The sequence below is a fragment of the Trachemys scripta genome, chromosome 1 (assembly GCF_013100865.1).
Source record: "Trachemys scripta elegans isolate TJP31775 chromosome 1, CAS_Tse_1.0, whole genome shotgun sequence".
NCBI lineage: Eukaryota > Metazoa > Chordata > Testudines > Emydidae > Trachemys > Trachemys scripta.
In genome coordinates, this window is record NC_048298.1 from 206,292,663 (window position 1) to 206,310,454 (window position 17,792).

The window sequence follows — 17,792 nt, forward strand, 5'->3', positions numbered from 1 at the left end:
AATAAAATGAAAAATGACGTATATGCATATTCATGTCATATTTTCTATAAAAGAGTTAGAAAAACCCTTTGTTGGAGAAGATTTACAAGTAACTTACTAAACAATGAACTTTTCCTCTGAATAGGGAGCTGTGGAGGTACCCTTTCTGAGTGGGTTAGGAAAAGTTTTATTGTTTTTTCTGCCATCATCTAAAGAAAAAAAAGTTCTTCTAAGAAAAGCTCAGGCACCTGCACCTCTCTCAGGCTGAGTGAAAATGGGTGAATCTGTGTGCACCTGCGGCAGTAATCGTCTCTCTCTTGATTTTTCCACTTGCCTGACACATAAGGAAGGAAGGACCCATTACTATGGATTACTAGAGCCACTCGCCTAGGAAAAAGGGCTTTATTGCCATATTTCTGAAAAGATATATCTTTAATGAAAAGGTGTTAACAGAGATGCAAGTTTCTTTTTTCCTGGACAGATGACAAAGAGCACATCGTCTGTAACGGTGTAGTATGTTTTCACAAGATTTTCTTAAATTGCTAAGAAAGAACAGTGCTGACATTTATAAAAACTAAAGGGTGTCAGACAGAGTTAGATTTTACAACCCTTACTCATACAGATGAGCGCTTACTCATATGAGTAACTTCACTCAAGTCAATAGGACTACTCATGTGACTAAGCATACAACTAATCCACACTGCTGCGCTATCTAGGTCATACAAAGTATAAGAATACGACCACGCTGCAGCTGAAAGCGTGCCTCCCAGCCTGGGTAGACAGACTCATGCTAATTCAAGCAGAGCTAACAAACGCTGCAGCATCATAGGCAGCAATTTCGTTCAGCTGCCCAAGTCCAAGCCTGCCCAAACCCCTGGGTTTGAGTTTGAGTGGCTAGCTGAAGTTGCCACGCATGTAGCAATGCCCACACTGTTATTTTTAAGAGAGTTAGTATGAGTCTGTCTACCCAGGCTGGGAAGTTCATTTCTAGCTGCAGTGTAGACACACCATAACTAGTCTCTCCCCAACACAGACTGACCTGAAGAACAGATTCCCTAATGTGCTTCTGCTAAGAAATGATGTGCATTAATTCTGCTCACTCTGCCTCTTGATGCTCACTGGATAAAGTGAGTTTTAGATACTTACCTAACCATGTTGCAATGAGAACAGAGTCAATTCCATCTATGGGCTCACAGATTCGAGCCACTACTGGGTGAATCTGTTGCGACAGATAGTACTGAGTATCAACAGTAAGATTTTCTTGTTTTTGCAGCTGTTCTGGAGCATACGCTCTCTGGCTGGCACTTAGATTTGACCCATCCTAAGAAAGGGCACACACACAAAACAAACCAAGAGAAAAAAAAAGTCAGTCATATGTGGGTTGGAGTTGGGGTTAGACGTTTCAGCATTATAAAACTATGTTTTTAAAAAAAGGGTACCATGGATTCCTTCCTTCAGCTATTTTATTACATATCCAATACAAATGCAAGAAATCTGAAGAAACAGGTTACACTTTTGTTGCTGGCATTAGCTAGTAAATTCAAGAACATAAATCCAGCTTGTAGTATTACAGCTTATGTGTGTGCAAATCAGTAATAGTAGACAGAGTAAACAGTCCCATCTGTCAATTCAGAAATGCACAATGAAAATATACTGTTACCATAAGCCCAGTTAAAAGTATGTAGAGGGCAAACATTTTGGGATCACCTTATATTAAATCAGCATTATCACATTACAGTAATCGTTAGAGCAGCTTCCTAAGCGTTGTGGTGGATTCTCCATCACTGGAAATTTTTTAATCAGATTGGATTATTTTTCTAAAAGATATGTTCATGTTCAAACAGGAAGTAATTCATGACTTGTGTTACACAGGAGGTCAGATTAGATCACAATGGTCCCTTCTGGCCTTAGAATCAAATAATCTATTGTAACAAGCAGATACCAAATCACAGCCTTACATTAATGTGCTAAAATAATCAGTGGTGCATCATCGAAGAACAGACAAAACACTAAGTGGAAGAATGGAAGGAGGAATTAAGAGCGCAAGACTGAATCTATTTTGCTAAGAAGTTAATTAGGTTCTACATAGACAGGAATAAAAATGGGTTGATGGAGAAGAAACTGTCAGACACCAATGCATAGATAAATAGCACCACACAGACAGTGTGATCAACCCAAAAGGGTTGAGCAGCGTAAAATTCTTTGCAATCCTTCTTGTCAAGAGCGCCATTCTGGAGTTCCAGAGAGCACAATGAGCCTTTCTTAAACAGAAAAAAATTGAAAACAGAGGCTGAAACAAGTTGGAATCAGAGGCTAAAATGCAGGTTGAAAATGGGGCTGGTGGGAGGGTAGAGAAAAATCTTGAGTTCCAAGAAAAAACTGGATTCTAACCCCGTAATCCATCAAGGAGCCATGCCCCAAGGCAGACAGCTACTATGTTGGGATGAAGCACACAACTTTCATCCTGTGAAAGGAGATAAGGAATGGTCAGGAACATGAACAGCAGTTGGACACAGAAGTGAAGCAGGTAAGGGTACCAAGCTGGTCTCAGTCATCAACACTATAACGATAACTCTGACTTTGTTTTGTCTGATCTTGTTCATTACCCTTAGTATCAGTAGCATTGGAGGAAATGTATAGAACAGACTCTTCTTCCAAGATAGAAGAAAGAGTAGTGGCCCAGACCCCTCTTGATCAGAAAACAGGATACTTCCTGTTCCTGGAGATGGCAAAGAGATCACTTCTAGCAGTCGCCATCTTTGGAATATGCTGTGGAGAACGTGGGTGTCTAGCTCCCTTTTGTAATCCTGTGAGACGTGTCTGCTGAGATCATCAGCTGCAGTGTGCTGAATACCTGGGAGGTAGACTGCTGAAATTTGGATCTGATGAGCCAGGCACCAATTCCATAGTTTCATGGCTTCAGCACACAGGAATTATTGATATAGAACAGGCAGGATCGGTTGTCTGCCATGACCCTGATTGATTTGCCCCTGATGAGGAGTAGGAAATGAAAGCAAGTGTTCCTGACAATCCTGAGCTCCAACACATTCGTGTGAAGACTGGTTTCTTGAGTTGTCCATCTCTCCTAGTCATGAAGATATTGAGGTGGGCTCCCCATCCCAACAGCGATGCATCTCTGTTGTTAAAGTCACTGTTGGGGCTGGGCAACAAAAAACAACGTTTGCACCGACATTGAGTTGACCTTTCCATCAGTCTAAGGAGTTCCTCACTTGTAGAGCAACTGTCACCTTCTGTCCAAGGTATCTGACCGGAGAATAGATCTTTCTGAGCCAACTCTGGAAATGACAGAGACATAACCTTGCATGACTGGTCACAAAACTGCCATGTGTCCCAAGAGCTGAAAACGGTTCCTTATGGTGATTCCTGAGGCATGTTGCGCATACGCTAAGCAGAAGGGCTCCCCTGAACTTTCTGTACCAGATCTGATAAGGTTACGAACCTGTCTAAGGGAAGGTACGCTAAAGCTATTAATGAGTCCAAATATGCCCCTATAAATTATATCTCCTCTACAAGAATGTGGACTTTTTAATATTCAGCTGCAAACCTAACTTCTGAAAAAGACCAAAGTCTGGGTAGAGGACAGCACTACTTTGTAGGAACAGTCCTGGGGTAGCCAGTCGTCGAGGTACAGGAAGACTAGGATGGCTTCTTGTCAGAAGTAAGCAGCCATTACTGCTAGGACTTCTGAGAACACCCTGGGGGCCAAGTAAAGGCCAAACAGAAACACTCAGTATTAGAAACGATCCTGTCGTATAGTGAACAGTAAGTATTTCCTGTGCAATGGATGTATCATGATATGGAAATAGGCATCTTGTAGGTCAAGAGCCAAAAACCAAACCCCTTTCTCCAGTGAAGTAATTATAGCTGCCAGAGTCACCATTCTGAATTTTTGAGACTTTATGAACTTGTTTACAAGTTTTAGAACTAAGATCAGTCTCTACCCTCCATCCTTCTTTGGCACAGGAAATAATTTGAGTAAAATCCCTTGCCCTTATGAGGAGGAGGAGGAATCAGCTCTATTGCTCCTAATCGAAGGAGAGAGTTCACTTGTCTCAATAAAAGCTTGTGGGAGGGGTCCCTGAAGAAGAATGAGGAAGGGAGGTGGGTGCAAGGGAGGGAACGATGTAAAATGGATGGTACAGCCCTATGTTGACTCACTTGTCTATAGTGATCTGCCTCCAAGCATACAGGAAACAGGCAAGGCGATCTCCAAAAGGAGGGGATCAGGGTTAATGCATGCAGCTATAAATCCCAAGGTGTGGAATGGATTGAACCCTCAACCAACCCATCAAAACTGTTGCTTTGAAGATGGCTGGTGGTCATAGAGAGCAGTCCTTTTTCTTTGAAATCTGTCTCTCTTTCTGGGGGATTCAGTGGATTTATGGAACCAAGAAAACTGAGCAGAAAACTATCTCTGGGAAGTCTGTGACCTACTAAACCTTTTTTTGATAAAGTTATTTTGTTGATAAAAGCAAAGTAATGCACATGGGAAAACATAATCCCAACAATACATATAAAATGATGGGGTCTAAATTAGATGTTACCACTCAAGAAAGATCTTGGAGTCATTGTGGATAGTTCTCTAAAAACATCCACTCAATGTGCAGCGGCAGTCAAAAAAGTTAACAGAATGCTGGGATAATTAAGAAAGGGATAGATATTGCCTATATATAAATCTATGGTAGGCCCATATCTTGAATACTGTGTGCAGATGTGGTCACCCCATCTCAAAAAAGATATATTGGAATTGGAAAGGGTTCAGAGAAGAGCAACAAAAATTATTAGGGGTATGGAACGGCTTCCATATGAGGAGAGACTAATAAGACTGGGACTTTTCAGCTTAGAAAAGAGACAACTAAGGGGGGATATGATTGAGGTCTATAAAATCATGACTGGTGTAAAGAAAGTAAATAAGGAAGTGCTATTTACTCCGTCTCATAACACAAGAACTAGGGGTCACCAAATGAAATTAATAGGCAGCAGGTTTAAAACAAACAAAAGGAAGTATTTCTTCACACAAAGCACAGTCAACCTGTGGAACTCTTCGCCAGAGGATAATGTGAAGGCCAACACTATAAGAGGGTTCAAAACAGAACTAGATAAGTTCATGGAGAGTAGGTCCATCAATGGCTATTAGCCAGGATGAGCAGGGATGGTGTACCTAGCCTCTGTTTGCCAGAAGCCAGGGAATGAGCGACAGGGAATGGCTCACTTGATGATTATCTGTTCTGTTCATTCCCACTGGGGCACCTGGCATTGGGCACTGTCAGAATACAGGATACTGGGCTAGATGGACCTTTGGTCTGACCCAGTATGGCCATTCTTATGTTCTTATTTGTAGGTGTATGTATGCCCAGGGTTCATAAAGGAGCCTTAGAGTCCTTTAGGGTGTGCAAGGACTCGTGTGGTTTCTGAGAAGAATTTACAACTATCTAAGGGGAAGTCCTCCACTGTGTTCCGTATGTCTCAAGGAAATCCCGAGATATAGAGCCACGATGCCCTGCACATAACCAGTGCCATAGAGATGAACCTGGCAGCAGCGTCAACAGCATCTAAGGATGCTTGAAGAGCAGTTCTGGCCACCAATTGGCTCTCTGAGATGATGGACTGGAATTGCTCCCCATGCTCTTGTGGCAAATGGTCAATAAAAGCCATGAATCAGTTATAATTTATAAAGTTATATTTGGCCATGACCACTTGATAATTCACAATCCTAAATTGCTGAGCTGCTGGCGAACAGGACCTTTGCCCAAAGAGATCCAGCCTTTTCTGGTTCTTGTCATATGGGGTTGACTTAGAAAGCACTGCCTACCTGACTCATTTACCGCATCCACCACCAGGGAGCTAGGTGGAGGGTGGGAGAACAAAACGTCAGAATCCTTAGAGGGAAGAGCAGGGGACTCCTAGCTGTGAGTCCCTGCCAGGCTGGGAAGGGACAGGACTTGTCCTTTCCTTGCCTGGCAGCTCTCAAGGGGGAGAGGGGAGATCAGGCCCACCTCCAAGAGCCTCCCCCTGCTAAACGAAGCTCCGGTGCTGGCAGCAGCCCCAAAGGTTCCTGCAGCTGGAGGAGGCCTGTGAACATGGTCCAATCTCCCCCTGCTGCTAGGAGCCCACCAGCTGAAAACATGAAATTGACCATTATAAAATCCTCTGGCAGGGAAACAGATCAAAATGGACTGTGAATTTGGTAGGGCTTTAATAATCATATTTATCCCTTTCTAGATGTAAATGATAGGACTGCCTTTTCTGCATTGACAGAAGCATTCAGTAAATATTCTTGTTCTGTATTTGGGGGAAAAGCCAGATGTGTTTATATCATGTGATGATGACACAATACTTTTCATTCCAACAGTAACTCAGGAGGATGTTAAACAGCAGCTACTTTTTAAATCAGCAAGTCTGGATAATTTGCATCCAAGAGTGTTGGTTTTTTTTGGGGGGGAGGGGAAGAGCTGGTCCAGGAGTTCGCTAGATGGTTAATTGTTTGATTTTCAGTAAGTCTTGAACACTGGAGAAATTCCAGAGGACTGGAAGAAAGTGAATGTCATGTCAATAGTTAAAAAGGGAAAGCTGGATGACAAAGGTAATTATAGGCCTGTCAGCCTGACTTTGATCCCAGGCAAAACAATGGAAGGGCTGATTTGGGACTCAAATAGAAAATTAAAAAAGGGTAATATAATTAATGTCAATCAACATGGGTTTACAGAAAATATATCCGGTTTAACTTGATATCTTTTTGGATGAGATTACAGTTTTGGTTGATATTGTTAAGGTAACAGTGTTAATGTAATATACTTAGAGTTTGGTAAGGCATTTGGACTTGGTACCATATGACATTTTGATTAAGAAACTAGAATGATACAGAAATCAACAATGGCACACATTAAATAGATAAAAAACTGGCTAATGGAAAGGTCTTCAAATGTAATTGTAAACGGGAAACCATCATCACGCAAATACGTTTCTTGTGGGGTCCTGCAGGAATGGTTCTTGACCCTATGCTGTTCAACATTTTTTTTTTAAATGACATAAAACCATCTCTGCAGATCACACAAAGATTGGGGTAGTAGTAAATAATGAAGAGGACAACTCACTGATATAAAGTGCTCTGGATCGTTTGGTAAATTGGGAACATGAAAACAATACGCATTTCAATATGGCCAACTGTAAAGTCAGATGTAGGAGCCAAGAATGCAGACCATACTGACAGGATGGGGGACTATTCTGGGAAGCAGTGACTCTGAAAAAAGACGTAGAGTCATGGTGGGTACTCAGATGACTGTAAACTCCCACTTAAACATGATAACCAAAAAGTCTAATGTGATCTTTGGATATATAAACAGTGGAATATCAAGTGTTATTTTAATCTCTGAGTTTGGCACTGTTGCTACCGCTACTGAAAACTATGTCCAGTTCTGGTGTCTACACTTCAAGATATTGAAAGACTGGAGAGGGTTCAGAGGAGAGCCAAAAGAATGATTAAAAGACTGGACAATATGCCTTATAACAACACATTCAAGGAGCTCAATCTATTTAGTTCACTAAAGGGAAGTTATAGCATGACTTGATGACAGTTTTATAAGTACCTACATGGAGAATAGAAATTTCATAATATAGGACTCTTCAGTCTTCAGTAGAAAAATGTATGACAAGATCCAATGGCTGGAAGTTGAAGTTATACACATTTAGTCTAGAAAGATGGTGTAAATTTTGAACAGCACAGGTAATTAACCTTTGGAATAACTCATCTAGAGTTGTGGTGGATTCTCCATCATTGTAAATTTTTAAATCCAGATAGAATGTTTTTCCTAAAAGACTGCTCTGGTTCCAACAGGAATTAATTCAGGGAAGTCTTATAGCATGTGTTATGCAAGAGGTGAGACTAGATGATCAATGGTCCCCTCTGGACTTCTAGTACATGAAGCTATGTCAAATTAGGGCATACGTTACTTAATAATGTTCTTTAAAAATACAAAATAATGCCATTCAAGGGTTTGAGGGATTTTTGTTTTGTTTTATTTTCTCCCCAAAACTCCTAAATAGTATCTAGCCGTAACCAAGATTTTTTTTTACCTGACAGATCACATATGACACAGTATCTCCTGCTTTCACCTTTCGGCCTTCTTGAGAGTTTATCCACATGGCAACATGCACATGTGGCAAGCTTTTTTTGTCAGGATAATCCTGAGGATCCTTTGTCAATGCCTAAGAGATCAAAGGGGAAAACAGGTACATATCTTTGAGAATAATGCAAATTAAATGCTGGACAAATCACTGCAGTAAAAAACAAAGAGAAGATTATAAATAGCTGTCTTCATCATCCCTCTACTGTTCACCAGAAAACAATTTTGAAATATGACATTAATACAAAGCATAACATTATAATAAATATATCTTTCAGACATTCAGATTTCTGTATCAGTCTTTCATGCTCCCTAATTAACATTATTGGAAGAGCAACCTGGAATTTTATACATTAACTTTCTGAAAAGCTAAACACAATAATAACCCTGATTGGAACCCTAACAAAAGTTCAAACAAGCACAAAGACAGCCAGAATGGTTAAAAATTAGATTTAATCAAAGTATGAAATATTATACACAGTGCAAGAATGCAGTGAAAGAATTTTTTTTTCAGTTTTGAAAATCTTAAGTGTCTGATACATTTATATTTATTTAAAAACTTTGTAACAGAAGTAGTGAAGTAGACCAGGGTTTCAATATTTCTATAGATAAGACTACTAAAATTTTACAATAAATCATTTCCCCCCTCTATTCCATAATTACTTCACATGAAGATAAAGAGTTTGAAAAAAAAAATAATCCCCTTCTCTACACCTACAACTTCATCAACATAACTTTTAAACTAATATTTAGGTCTAAATATTTCAAAGGCAAACAAAACACTGGAGTGTGTAGGACTTAAAAAAAATGGTTATCTACTTTTTGGTAACTGTTCTTTGAGATGTGCTGCTCATGCCTATTCCATTCTAGGTGTGTGTGCTCCCACATGCGCGGTTGTCGTAAATTTCTGCCTTAGAGGTATCCGTAGGGTTGGCTGTGGCACCCCCTTGAGTGCCATGCTCATGCATCGGTATATCTGGTGCCACCGGCTCTGCGCCCTCTAAGTTCCTTCTTGTGGGCAACTCCGACAGAAGGGTAGGAGGGTGGGTAATGGAAAGGACATGAGCAACATATCTTGAAGAACAACAGTTACAAAAAGGTAAGTAACCATTTTTTTCTTCTTCGAGTGCTTGCTCATGTCGATTCCATTCTAGGTGACTCACAAGCAGTGTCAATGGAGATGGTCTTGCAGTGTGCAGAACTGCTCTGCCGAAGCCAGCATCATCCCAGGCCTGCTGGGTAAGTGCATAATAGGACATAAACATGTAGACAGATGACCAGGTAGCAGCTCTACAGATCTCTTGGATTGGCACCGAGCCAGGAAGGCTGCTGATGACGCTTGCCCTCTAGTGGAGTGTTCCTTGACTGGTGGAGGCATTTTTGCCAGCTCATAGCGGTAGCAGATGCAGGCGATGATTCAAGACCAAATGCTTTGAGCAGACACTAGGTGACCTTTCATCCTGTCTGCCACCGCAACAAACAGCTGCGTTGACTTGCAAAATGGCTTTGCTCTGTGGATGTACAAGGCAGCGCCCTCCTGACATCCTGGGTGTTCAACCTCCGTTCCTCTTCCAATTTATGAGACTTCGGGAAGAAGACAGGTAAGTATATGTCCTGGCTGGTATGAAACTTGGGCAGGAACACCGGGTGCGGATGCAGTTGGACCTTATCTTTGTAGAATACCGTATAGGGAAGTTCTGAAGAAGATCTCAGACACCTTGCGGGCAGATGTTACCGCAACAAAGAACAAAAACTTCCAGGAGAGACGGAGAAGAGAGGAGGAAGCCAGAAGATCGAAGAGAAGCCCTATGAGCCTTGACAGCACGAGATTCAAGTCCCAGGGACAGACAGGGTCCCGCATGCGAGGGTAGACATGCTCCAGACCTTTCAAAAACCAGGTCATCATGTTGTGAGCGAAGGCCAACCTGCCTTGAAATGGAGGGTGGAAATAGTGGCCAGGTGGACCCTGACTGATGGCAGGGACAAGACCCGGAGCTTGAAGTGCAGAAGATAATCCAGAGTCACCTGCAACGAGGCCTGCTCGGCCCAGATACATCGTTCCGAAACCCAGTACATGAACCTTTTCTACTTGGCCAGGTAAATCACTGTGGTGGAGGGCTTTCTCCTACCCAACAAGACCTGTTGAACCTCGGCAAAGCATTCCTGTTCTTCCATGCAGTAACCATGGTGTCAAGTGCAACGCTGCCAGATTTGTGTGCAGAAGACTGCCATAGTTCTGGGACAGCAGGTCCGGCCAGAGAGGTAGCCGCAGCAGGGTGTCTACCAAAAGGTCCAGCAGCGTGCCGAACCCGTGTTGGTGAGGCCACTCGAGGGCTATCAAGATAACCTTCGCCCTGTCCTGTTTGATCTTCATGAGGACTCTGTGGAGCAACGGCACTGGTGGGAAGGCGTACATCAGGGCCCCCAATCCCGGGAGCTAGAAAGCCTCCGACAGGGAACCCTTTCCATCCCCCGGAGTGAACAGAACATGTGGCATTTCCTGTTCTGACAAGTTCACCTGTGGAGTCCCCCACTTTTGGAAGATCATACTGACCACCTGATGATGATATGGAGGGCCAAATCGTCTCACAGCCAGTGGCCCTGCATGCTGGGCTCGCCCAGGTCCGAGGCATCAGAGACCAGGATCAGCGACAGGGATGGGGCCGCAAAACAAACCCCCTGTAACACCAACCCGGGGTTCATCCACCAATCCAGGGACAATAGGATGCGATCCAGCACCTTGACCACCCGGTCTAGATCATGCCTGTTGGGGAGGTAAACCAACGCCAGCCATGCTTGCAGAGACCAGAGATGGAGCCAAGCACGACTGACCACGTATGTACAGGAGGCCATGTGGCCCAATAACCACAAGCAGGTATGAGCCAGGTGGTTCTTCACATGGGAGATCAGGTCCGACATGGCCTGAAAACACACCTCTGGAAGGAAGGCTCTGGGTCACGTTAAGTAGAGAACCGCCCCAACCAACTCTATTTGTTGGGCTGGCTTTAAGGTGGATTTTTCTCGTTTATCAACAGGCCCAGGTCGCAGCAGGTGGAACGCACCAGATTGAGGCTTCTCTGTACTTGTTCCCGAGATCTGCCCTTGATGAGCTGATTTTCGAGATACGGGAAGACCTGGACTCCGCAACGTCTCAGGTAAGCAGCCACTGGTGCCATACGTTTTGTGAAGACCCTTAGGGCTGATGAGAGGCCAAACGCGAGTGCCATGAATTTGAAATTATGTCCGCCCACTATGAAATGGAGGAAACATCTAACACCTCGGAATATGGAAATAAACGTCCTTCAAGTCAAGGGCAGTGTACTACTCTCCCAGATCCAGGGAGGGGATGATGGAGGCCAGGGAGACCAGGCGAAACTTCAACTTCTTGAGAGACTTATTGAGGCATCACAGGTCCAGAATAGGTCTGAGGCCCCCTTTTGCTTACGGGATCAGGAAATAACGGGAGTAGAACCTCTTTCCTGTCATGTCCTAGAAACCTCCTCTACCACCCCCAGGTTCAGGAGGTTTTCAACTTCTTGAATGAGGAGTTGCTCATGAGAAGAGTCCCTGAAGAGGGACGGGTACCCGAAAACTGCAGGGAGTAGCCTTGTGCCCTGGCCATTGGCCATGCTGGCAAGGTGGCACCGTCAATGTCAACGTGGCCTCAAGTGCTCAATCGCACCGGTGGAGTCTGGGCAAGGGGCTGAACTGCTCTTACATGCTGGAGGAATCCCCTTCCAGTGACCACGGTGGGCCCATCTACGCCTAAGTCTGATCATCGCCACCAGAGACCAGTGCCTGGAGTGAGAAGATCAGTGCCAGTATCGAGGAGACTGGTGCTGGTGCAGAGGGGACCAGAGACATGACAAGTAGCGCTCCCACTGGGCAGGCGACTGAGATCTGCACCGGGAGGAAGACTGGTGGGAGGGTGAACGGTGCTGGTAGTACAGAGACCAGCACCTCCCTCTAGGCGATCCATATCGAGACAGCAGGGACCATGACTGCAGTGCCAGTGACCAAGGGTGAGCCCAAGTGGATCTGGACTGCAATTCTAGGGATTTGTGGCATGGAGATGGAAAATGTTGTCTTGGCTCGGGGGATCAGCAGTGCTCCACTGCCCCGAGGGGTCTTAACGGCTAGCTTGCCCTCGTGGGGAGCCTTTGGCATGTGCCATGTCGGCAGCACGGGCGGAGGCCTCCACTCTCTCGGCGCCGGCAGCTTGGGCGTCCGTGCCATCAGGGTACTGGGTCCCATACCATTCCTGGGAGTTGGTGGTGGACCTTTTAAGAGGCTAAGGGCCCTGACTGGGGAGGCATGCACACATGGCTCCAGAGTGGCCAGGCGGCCTGAACTGGGTCCCTTGCCCGATGACCTATGGCCCTTCTTGCCTGGAGCCGGGGAGCTGTGCTTTCTAGTTTTCATTTTTGGGCACCAGCGATGGGGATTGGTGCCAGGCAAAACCCGGTCCTGGGGATGCACTGCGCATTGAGGCCGAGGTACTAGGTGAGTCTTGGTGGGATGGCTCGGAAGCTGGGCAAAGGACTCCATGAGGAGAGCCCGCAAACGAATATCCCGCTCCTTCTGAGTCCTGGGCTGAAAGCTTTTACAAGTACCGCACTTGTCATTCATGTGTTATTCCCCCAAGCACTTGAGGCAGCTGCTATGGGGGTCACTTACAGGCGTAGGCCTGTTTCAGTCCGCGCATTATTAACCCAGGAGACCAGGGCATGCTCCGCCTGGAGCCAAGTCCCTGCTGGGACTCTAACTTCTAACTACACTTAACACTAATTACTATAAACAAACTATTTACAAGGCCTTAAGGCTCAAAGTCAGTAGAAACGAAATCGCTAGCCCTTGCAATTCAAGGAAAGGCACTTTGACTAACCACCACAGGCGACAAGAAGGAACTGAGAGGGCGTAGGGCCAGTGGCACCTGATATACCGACACATGAGAGCGGCATTCAAGGGGGGGCCACTGCCAACCCTACGGATACCGCTAAGGCAAAAATCTCCAACGACCGTGCACGTGAGCACGCACACACCTAGAATGGAATTGACATCAGCAAGTACTCGAAGAATGGAAGATATCTCCAATGGCATTCATTTTTAACGGAAAACTGGTTTGAAATGGTTGTAGTCATACTGGTCCTCAAGAAAAGACAGATGAGGTAATAAAGGAACAGCTGTCAATGAACCACAAAACAGTTGACTCCACAAGCGCTGACATGAAAGTGTGTGATTTTCATTACTACTTTGTTTATATTTTCTTGAGGACCAGAGAGTTGCCCAACAGAGAAGGGGCACTATTATACTGTGGCAAAGCTGGGAGAGAAGAGTCTTTTCATAAGCCTCCAATGGGAAGAGAGAAGCTTTATTAACAAAGAAAGAAAAAAAAGTCCTAGAAAGGGCATCAGAATTAATTTCAGCTCCAGTCTCTGTGCCTTAGAGAGGGAGAACCCAACAATTTGTACTGGACTTCTGGACATACTCTATAATGAAAATAACTTTTTGATTCTTTTCCATTTATGTTTATGTTCCACGTTTAAATAATTAAAGTAATGGCTTGGGAGACAATGTTCTCAGCTGTGGCAAAGAAAGTATCACACTATTCTTGGAGCACGGCCTCACAGACCAAAAAAACAAAACAAAAAACAACTCAGATTTGGGACTCTGAAAAAGTGAGAGACACCCTAGGCTCCTCATTCAGCAAGGTACTTCAGCACATGCCTAACTTTAAACACGAATAGTCCCACTGCCTTTCTTACTTAGATTATAAGCTCATTGGGGCAGGGACCATCTTTTTGTTGGGTGTTTGTACAGCGCCTAGCACAGCGGGGTCCTGGTCCATGGCTGAGGCTCCTAGGGAATATCACAATAGAAATTAAACAGGATTATTCATAGGCTTCAAGTCAGGCATGTTGCTTAAGTCCCTTGCTGAATTGGGGCCCAAGTGCTAGTGCCAGGGAAAATGAAAGGAACAGAAATGTAAGAGTGATAAATCTAAAAGAAATAATCAAGTTAAAAATAGAGGGGGAATAGACATTTTCTCTTCTGACGTAGCCTAATCAGAGAGGTGGACCAGTATCAATATTTCCAGGAACCATTAAACTTTTCCCAGCACTAGTTCTGGATCACTGATCAGAAAGACAAACTAAAAACCCTGGTAATATCATATCAAATGCATGAAGAAATCATTTATGACTGTCCATCCCTTGCCTGAGTTTGGTGAAACAGCAGATATATACTACAGCATCTTTAACCAGAGAAATCTTGCAAAATAGTTTTAGGGGGAAAAAAAAAAACCTGAAAATCTTAGCAGTAGCCGATGAGTGATACCATTTACCTTGTTGATTTCAAATTGACTTATTGGGACTCTGCCATTTATCACATTTTCTCCAATTTCTATTAGCTGTCTTTGAATGTTTTCCACGATTGTGTCTCGGGACTGGTCAGAAAGAATCTGACCAATTACATAGCTGTAAAGAAATAGAAGCAAACAAAAAACTTTCTTTAAAATACAGAGGGTATCTTAGTATTTTAAAAACACCACAGTAAATATGTGCACCTCTCTCTTTGTTACCTCTAAAAACTACAGACAAACTGAGGACAAAGTTTACCTCAAAATTAACAACACTTTTCCCATGATCTCTCACATGCTTTAATTATTTTATTAGGATACTTCAAATTTCAATTATTTAATCTTGACACTACTTTAAATGATGGACCCAATGCATTTCTAATGTCCCCCTCACCCATTCAAGTGGAGTTTTGACGTTTACTAATCCACAACAGGTATCCAAAATGAGAGAAAATTTGAATATGAAATCTGCTCACTAACTTCCTGCCTATTTCTGGAAAAATGTATATAGAGGGTCTGCCAGCTGCAGTACTTAGTCACTGAAGAACACTGACAAACATTTGTATAGCTTTAATTACTAATACATTCCTAACTTGGGGAAATTTGTTTCTATTATGATGCATCTTTTCTTAGAAAACACAACAGTTAAGAATAGTAAGCAAGTGTGTAGTGTATATTTACAGATAAAGAGGCATCAATTTCTGGGTACATTTGGAGCCATAATTTATTTAAAACTAATATTTTCCAAGAGGCTGTATGCAATACAAATTGATTCAGCCATAAGATGACCACCTCTCTGCCCAATCAAAAATATTCTCTCTTTAGTACTAATTGTATAATCTCTGTAAAAGTTGAGTGCAAGAGAGGCTCCATATAATGCTGCACATAGTAAATGCCAATAAATCAAATAATCATTGATACCACATACCATCTTCTTTTACAAATAAAAGGATCTAAATGAATGACAAAGGGGCTCTTCAGGACAGTGACCACATCTTCCATTTTGAGTGCTTCTGCAAGCTTAACATTTATTAACAACTCTTTAAAGCTGTAATTTGCTAAGGTGTAGTATCAAACTCCCTACACCTTAAAAATTCTCAACCTAAGAACCCAAATCAATGATAAAACATGTGAGTAGACATTCATTTCTCACAATTCCTGAATTCAGGTTTATTGTACTATATATCTAATTGCTTCAGAGGAAATGCAAATTTAAGATTTACAAGAAAGTGAGACCAACAGACAGTAAAAATAGACCTTTTTAAGTAAACACACATAATCTGTTACTGGTTTAAAATCTTTCAATATTTTGATAGGCTGTTCTGAGTCCTTTTAAAAATAAGTTAAAGCACTTTCTGTATTTAATACAGGAGTTAGAGTCAGAGTTTAAAGACTTGAATGGGCCACCAGATGATCTAGTCTGACCTCCGATATATATATATATCACAGGCCACCAACACTACCCAGCGCCTGCACACCAAACCCAACAACTGAAATTAGGTGATGGCCCTCAGGAGAGAATAGCATTATGGGTCACAAGAGGAGAATAGAAGGGACCAAAGTGCACCAATGCCCAAGGCCACTGCAATGGCAGGGAACTGAGTGAGATATACCCAGGTAATCCCAGCAAGTGACCTGCACTCCATGCTGCAGAAGATGATGAAAAAACCCCAAGGTCACTGGCACTGTCAATCTGACTTAAGGAAAAGTTCCTTCCTCACCTCACATATGGCAATCACTTAGAACCTGAACACTTGGCTATAAACAGTAGCAACGTTTTTCCCCGTGAGAGAGGCATTAGCAACATCTAGCAGCTCACATGTTAATGAAGATTGTGTATTTTTCAAGAGTCGTACAGCATAAGATGAAAATAGTCAATATTAAAAACAAAACTCACTTTCCAGTTTCTTTTGCAAGGTCACACCAGTCTCTTCGGACTATGTCCAATCCTTTCAATTCCTGTTTGGTAACATATTTCCCATCTCCTGTTGGCTCCACTGTCAGAGCAGCATATTTCTTTTTCTTTAACAGTAGCAGGGACTTGAAGACCCCATCAATATCAATCTCCAACAATTTGTACAGCTTGTTCACTTCACTTTTAATCTGTGATACATTATCGTTAAACCAAATGCAACATCTCAGTAATTATGAACACACATTACTTTTAACAATACATGCATCAGGCTGAAGTTGCATAGCAGTCAGACTCTATGTTGTGTGCTTATATAGACATAATTTTATAGATTGGACAGATGTCTTCAGTATAGTAGTACTTATTAACTACCATTACAGTTAAGGTTAGGATATTATTTCCAGCATGGAGCATGTTTTTCAGGGGTTTACAATTCGGTGTGATGAGCAGTACAGACCTTTCCGGATTCTAAAAAGGGTCCTCTCATAGTTCAGGTTCCACCTCAGCCCAGTTTCTAACTCAAAACCAGGCAATGTCTGCCTGAGCAGAGCGAACTTTGAACCCAGAGGAGCAGAGCTCAGAGGAAGCCTGGGGACGGAAACAGGAGCAGCTGAACCTAATGACTAGAAGCAGATATAAAAAGTCCAATTCCAGGTAGAAGGTGGCTACTGTGCTATAGCTGCATTCCTGGACAAGCAGGATGGTGTCAAAATAAATATTGTTTGTGAATATTGGGGAGGAACTGAGCGAGCAGCCCATGCTTGGTTGTTTTTGTGTGTGTTGCTTTTCTAAATAAATCATAAATAAATAATAAATAAAATATACTGGGTGCTGGCTTCCACAGAATAACCTGAACTCTTCTGGGAAAAGATGAAATACTCCCCTTTTTCCTATCTCCCACCCTCCCCTTTTGTGTGTAGTTTCTAGAACTGGGACCCATTTCACTTGACTACAGAAGTGTGAGGTAAGGCTTGGGTTGCTATCTTTCTGTTGGGCAAAAGATGAAATTTCCCTCTTTTCTCTCATCAGCCCTTCAAAAGAAAAAAATAAAATCTAGGAACACACAAATGTGTTTAGCTTAGAAAACAAGCTTGGGTCCTGGTTCCCATGCTGGCTGGTCAGGAGCTTCCCTTCTTTCCTCACATCATTTCTCTTTTCACTTCTTTCACAATGCATCTTTGCATCATTCATTCCCCCAAAACCTGTTCTGACTGCTTCCCATACCCCCCTAATTTTCATTTACTGATGTCTTGATTCTTCCCCCTTCTCCCACTGAGTGGAAACTCCTCTCTCCTTGTTCAGTCTCACAGAAGTTAGATATGGACAAGAGCTATTTGGTCACCTCAGCCACACCCATGCCAAGGTAGGATTATTCCTAGAATTTCTTTCATAGTTTTCC

At 43.0% G+C, this 17,792-nt stretch overlaps 1 protein-coding gene across 1 annotated transcript in view; it reads right to left on the minus strand.

The window, feature by feature from the left end:
* Positions 1–17,792, minus strand: part of POLA1 (DNA polymerase alpha 1, catalytic subunit) — a 335,012-nt gene that overhangs the window by 162,993 nt on the left and 154,227 nt on the right. Inside the window, exons 29-32 of the mRNA XM_034754923.1 lie at positions 16,379–16,584; positions 14,467–14,599; positions 8,074–8,205; positions 1,126–1,300 (exon numbers count right to left, since the gene is read on the minus strand). Coding sequence (XP_034610814.1) covers positions 1,126–1,300; positions 8,074–8,205; positions 14,467–14,599; positions 16,379–16,584 — 646 coding nt within the window. The remainder of the gene's footprint in view (positions 1–1,125; positions 1,301–8,073; positions 8,206–14,466; positions 14,600–16,378; positions 16,585–17,792) is intronic.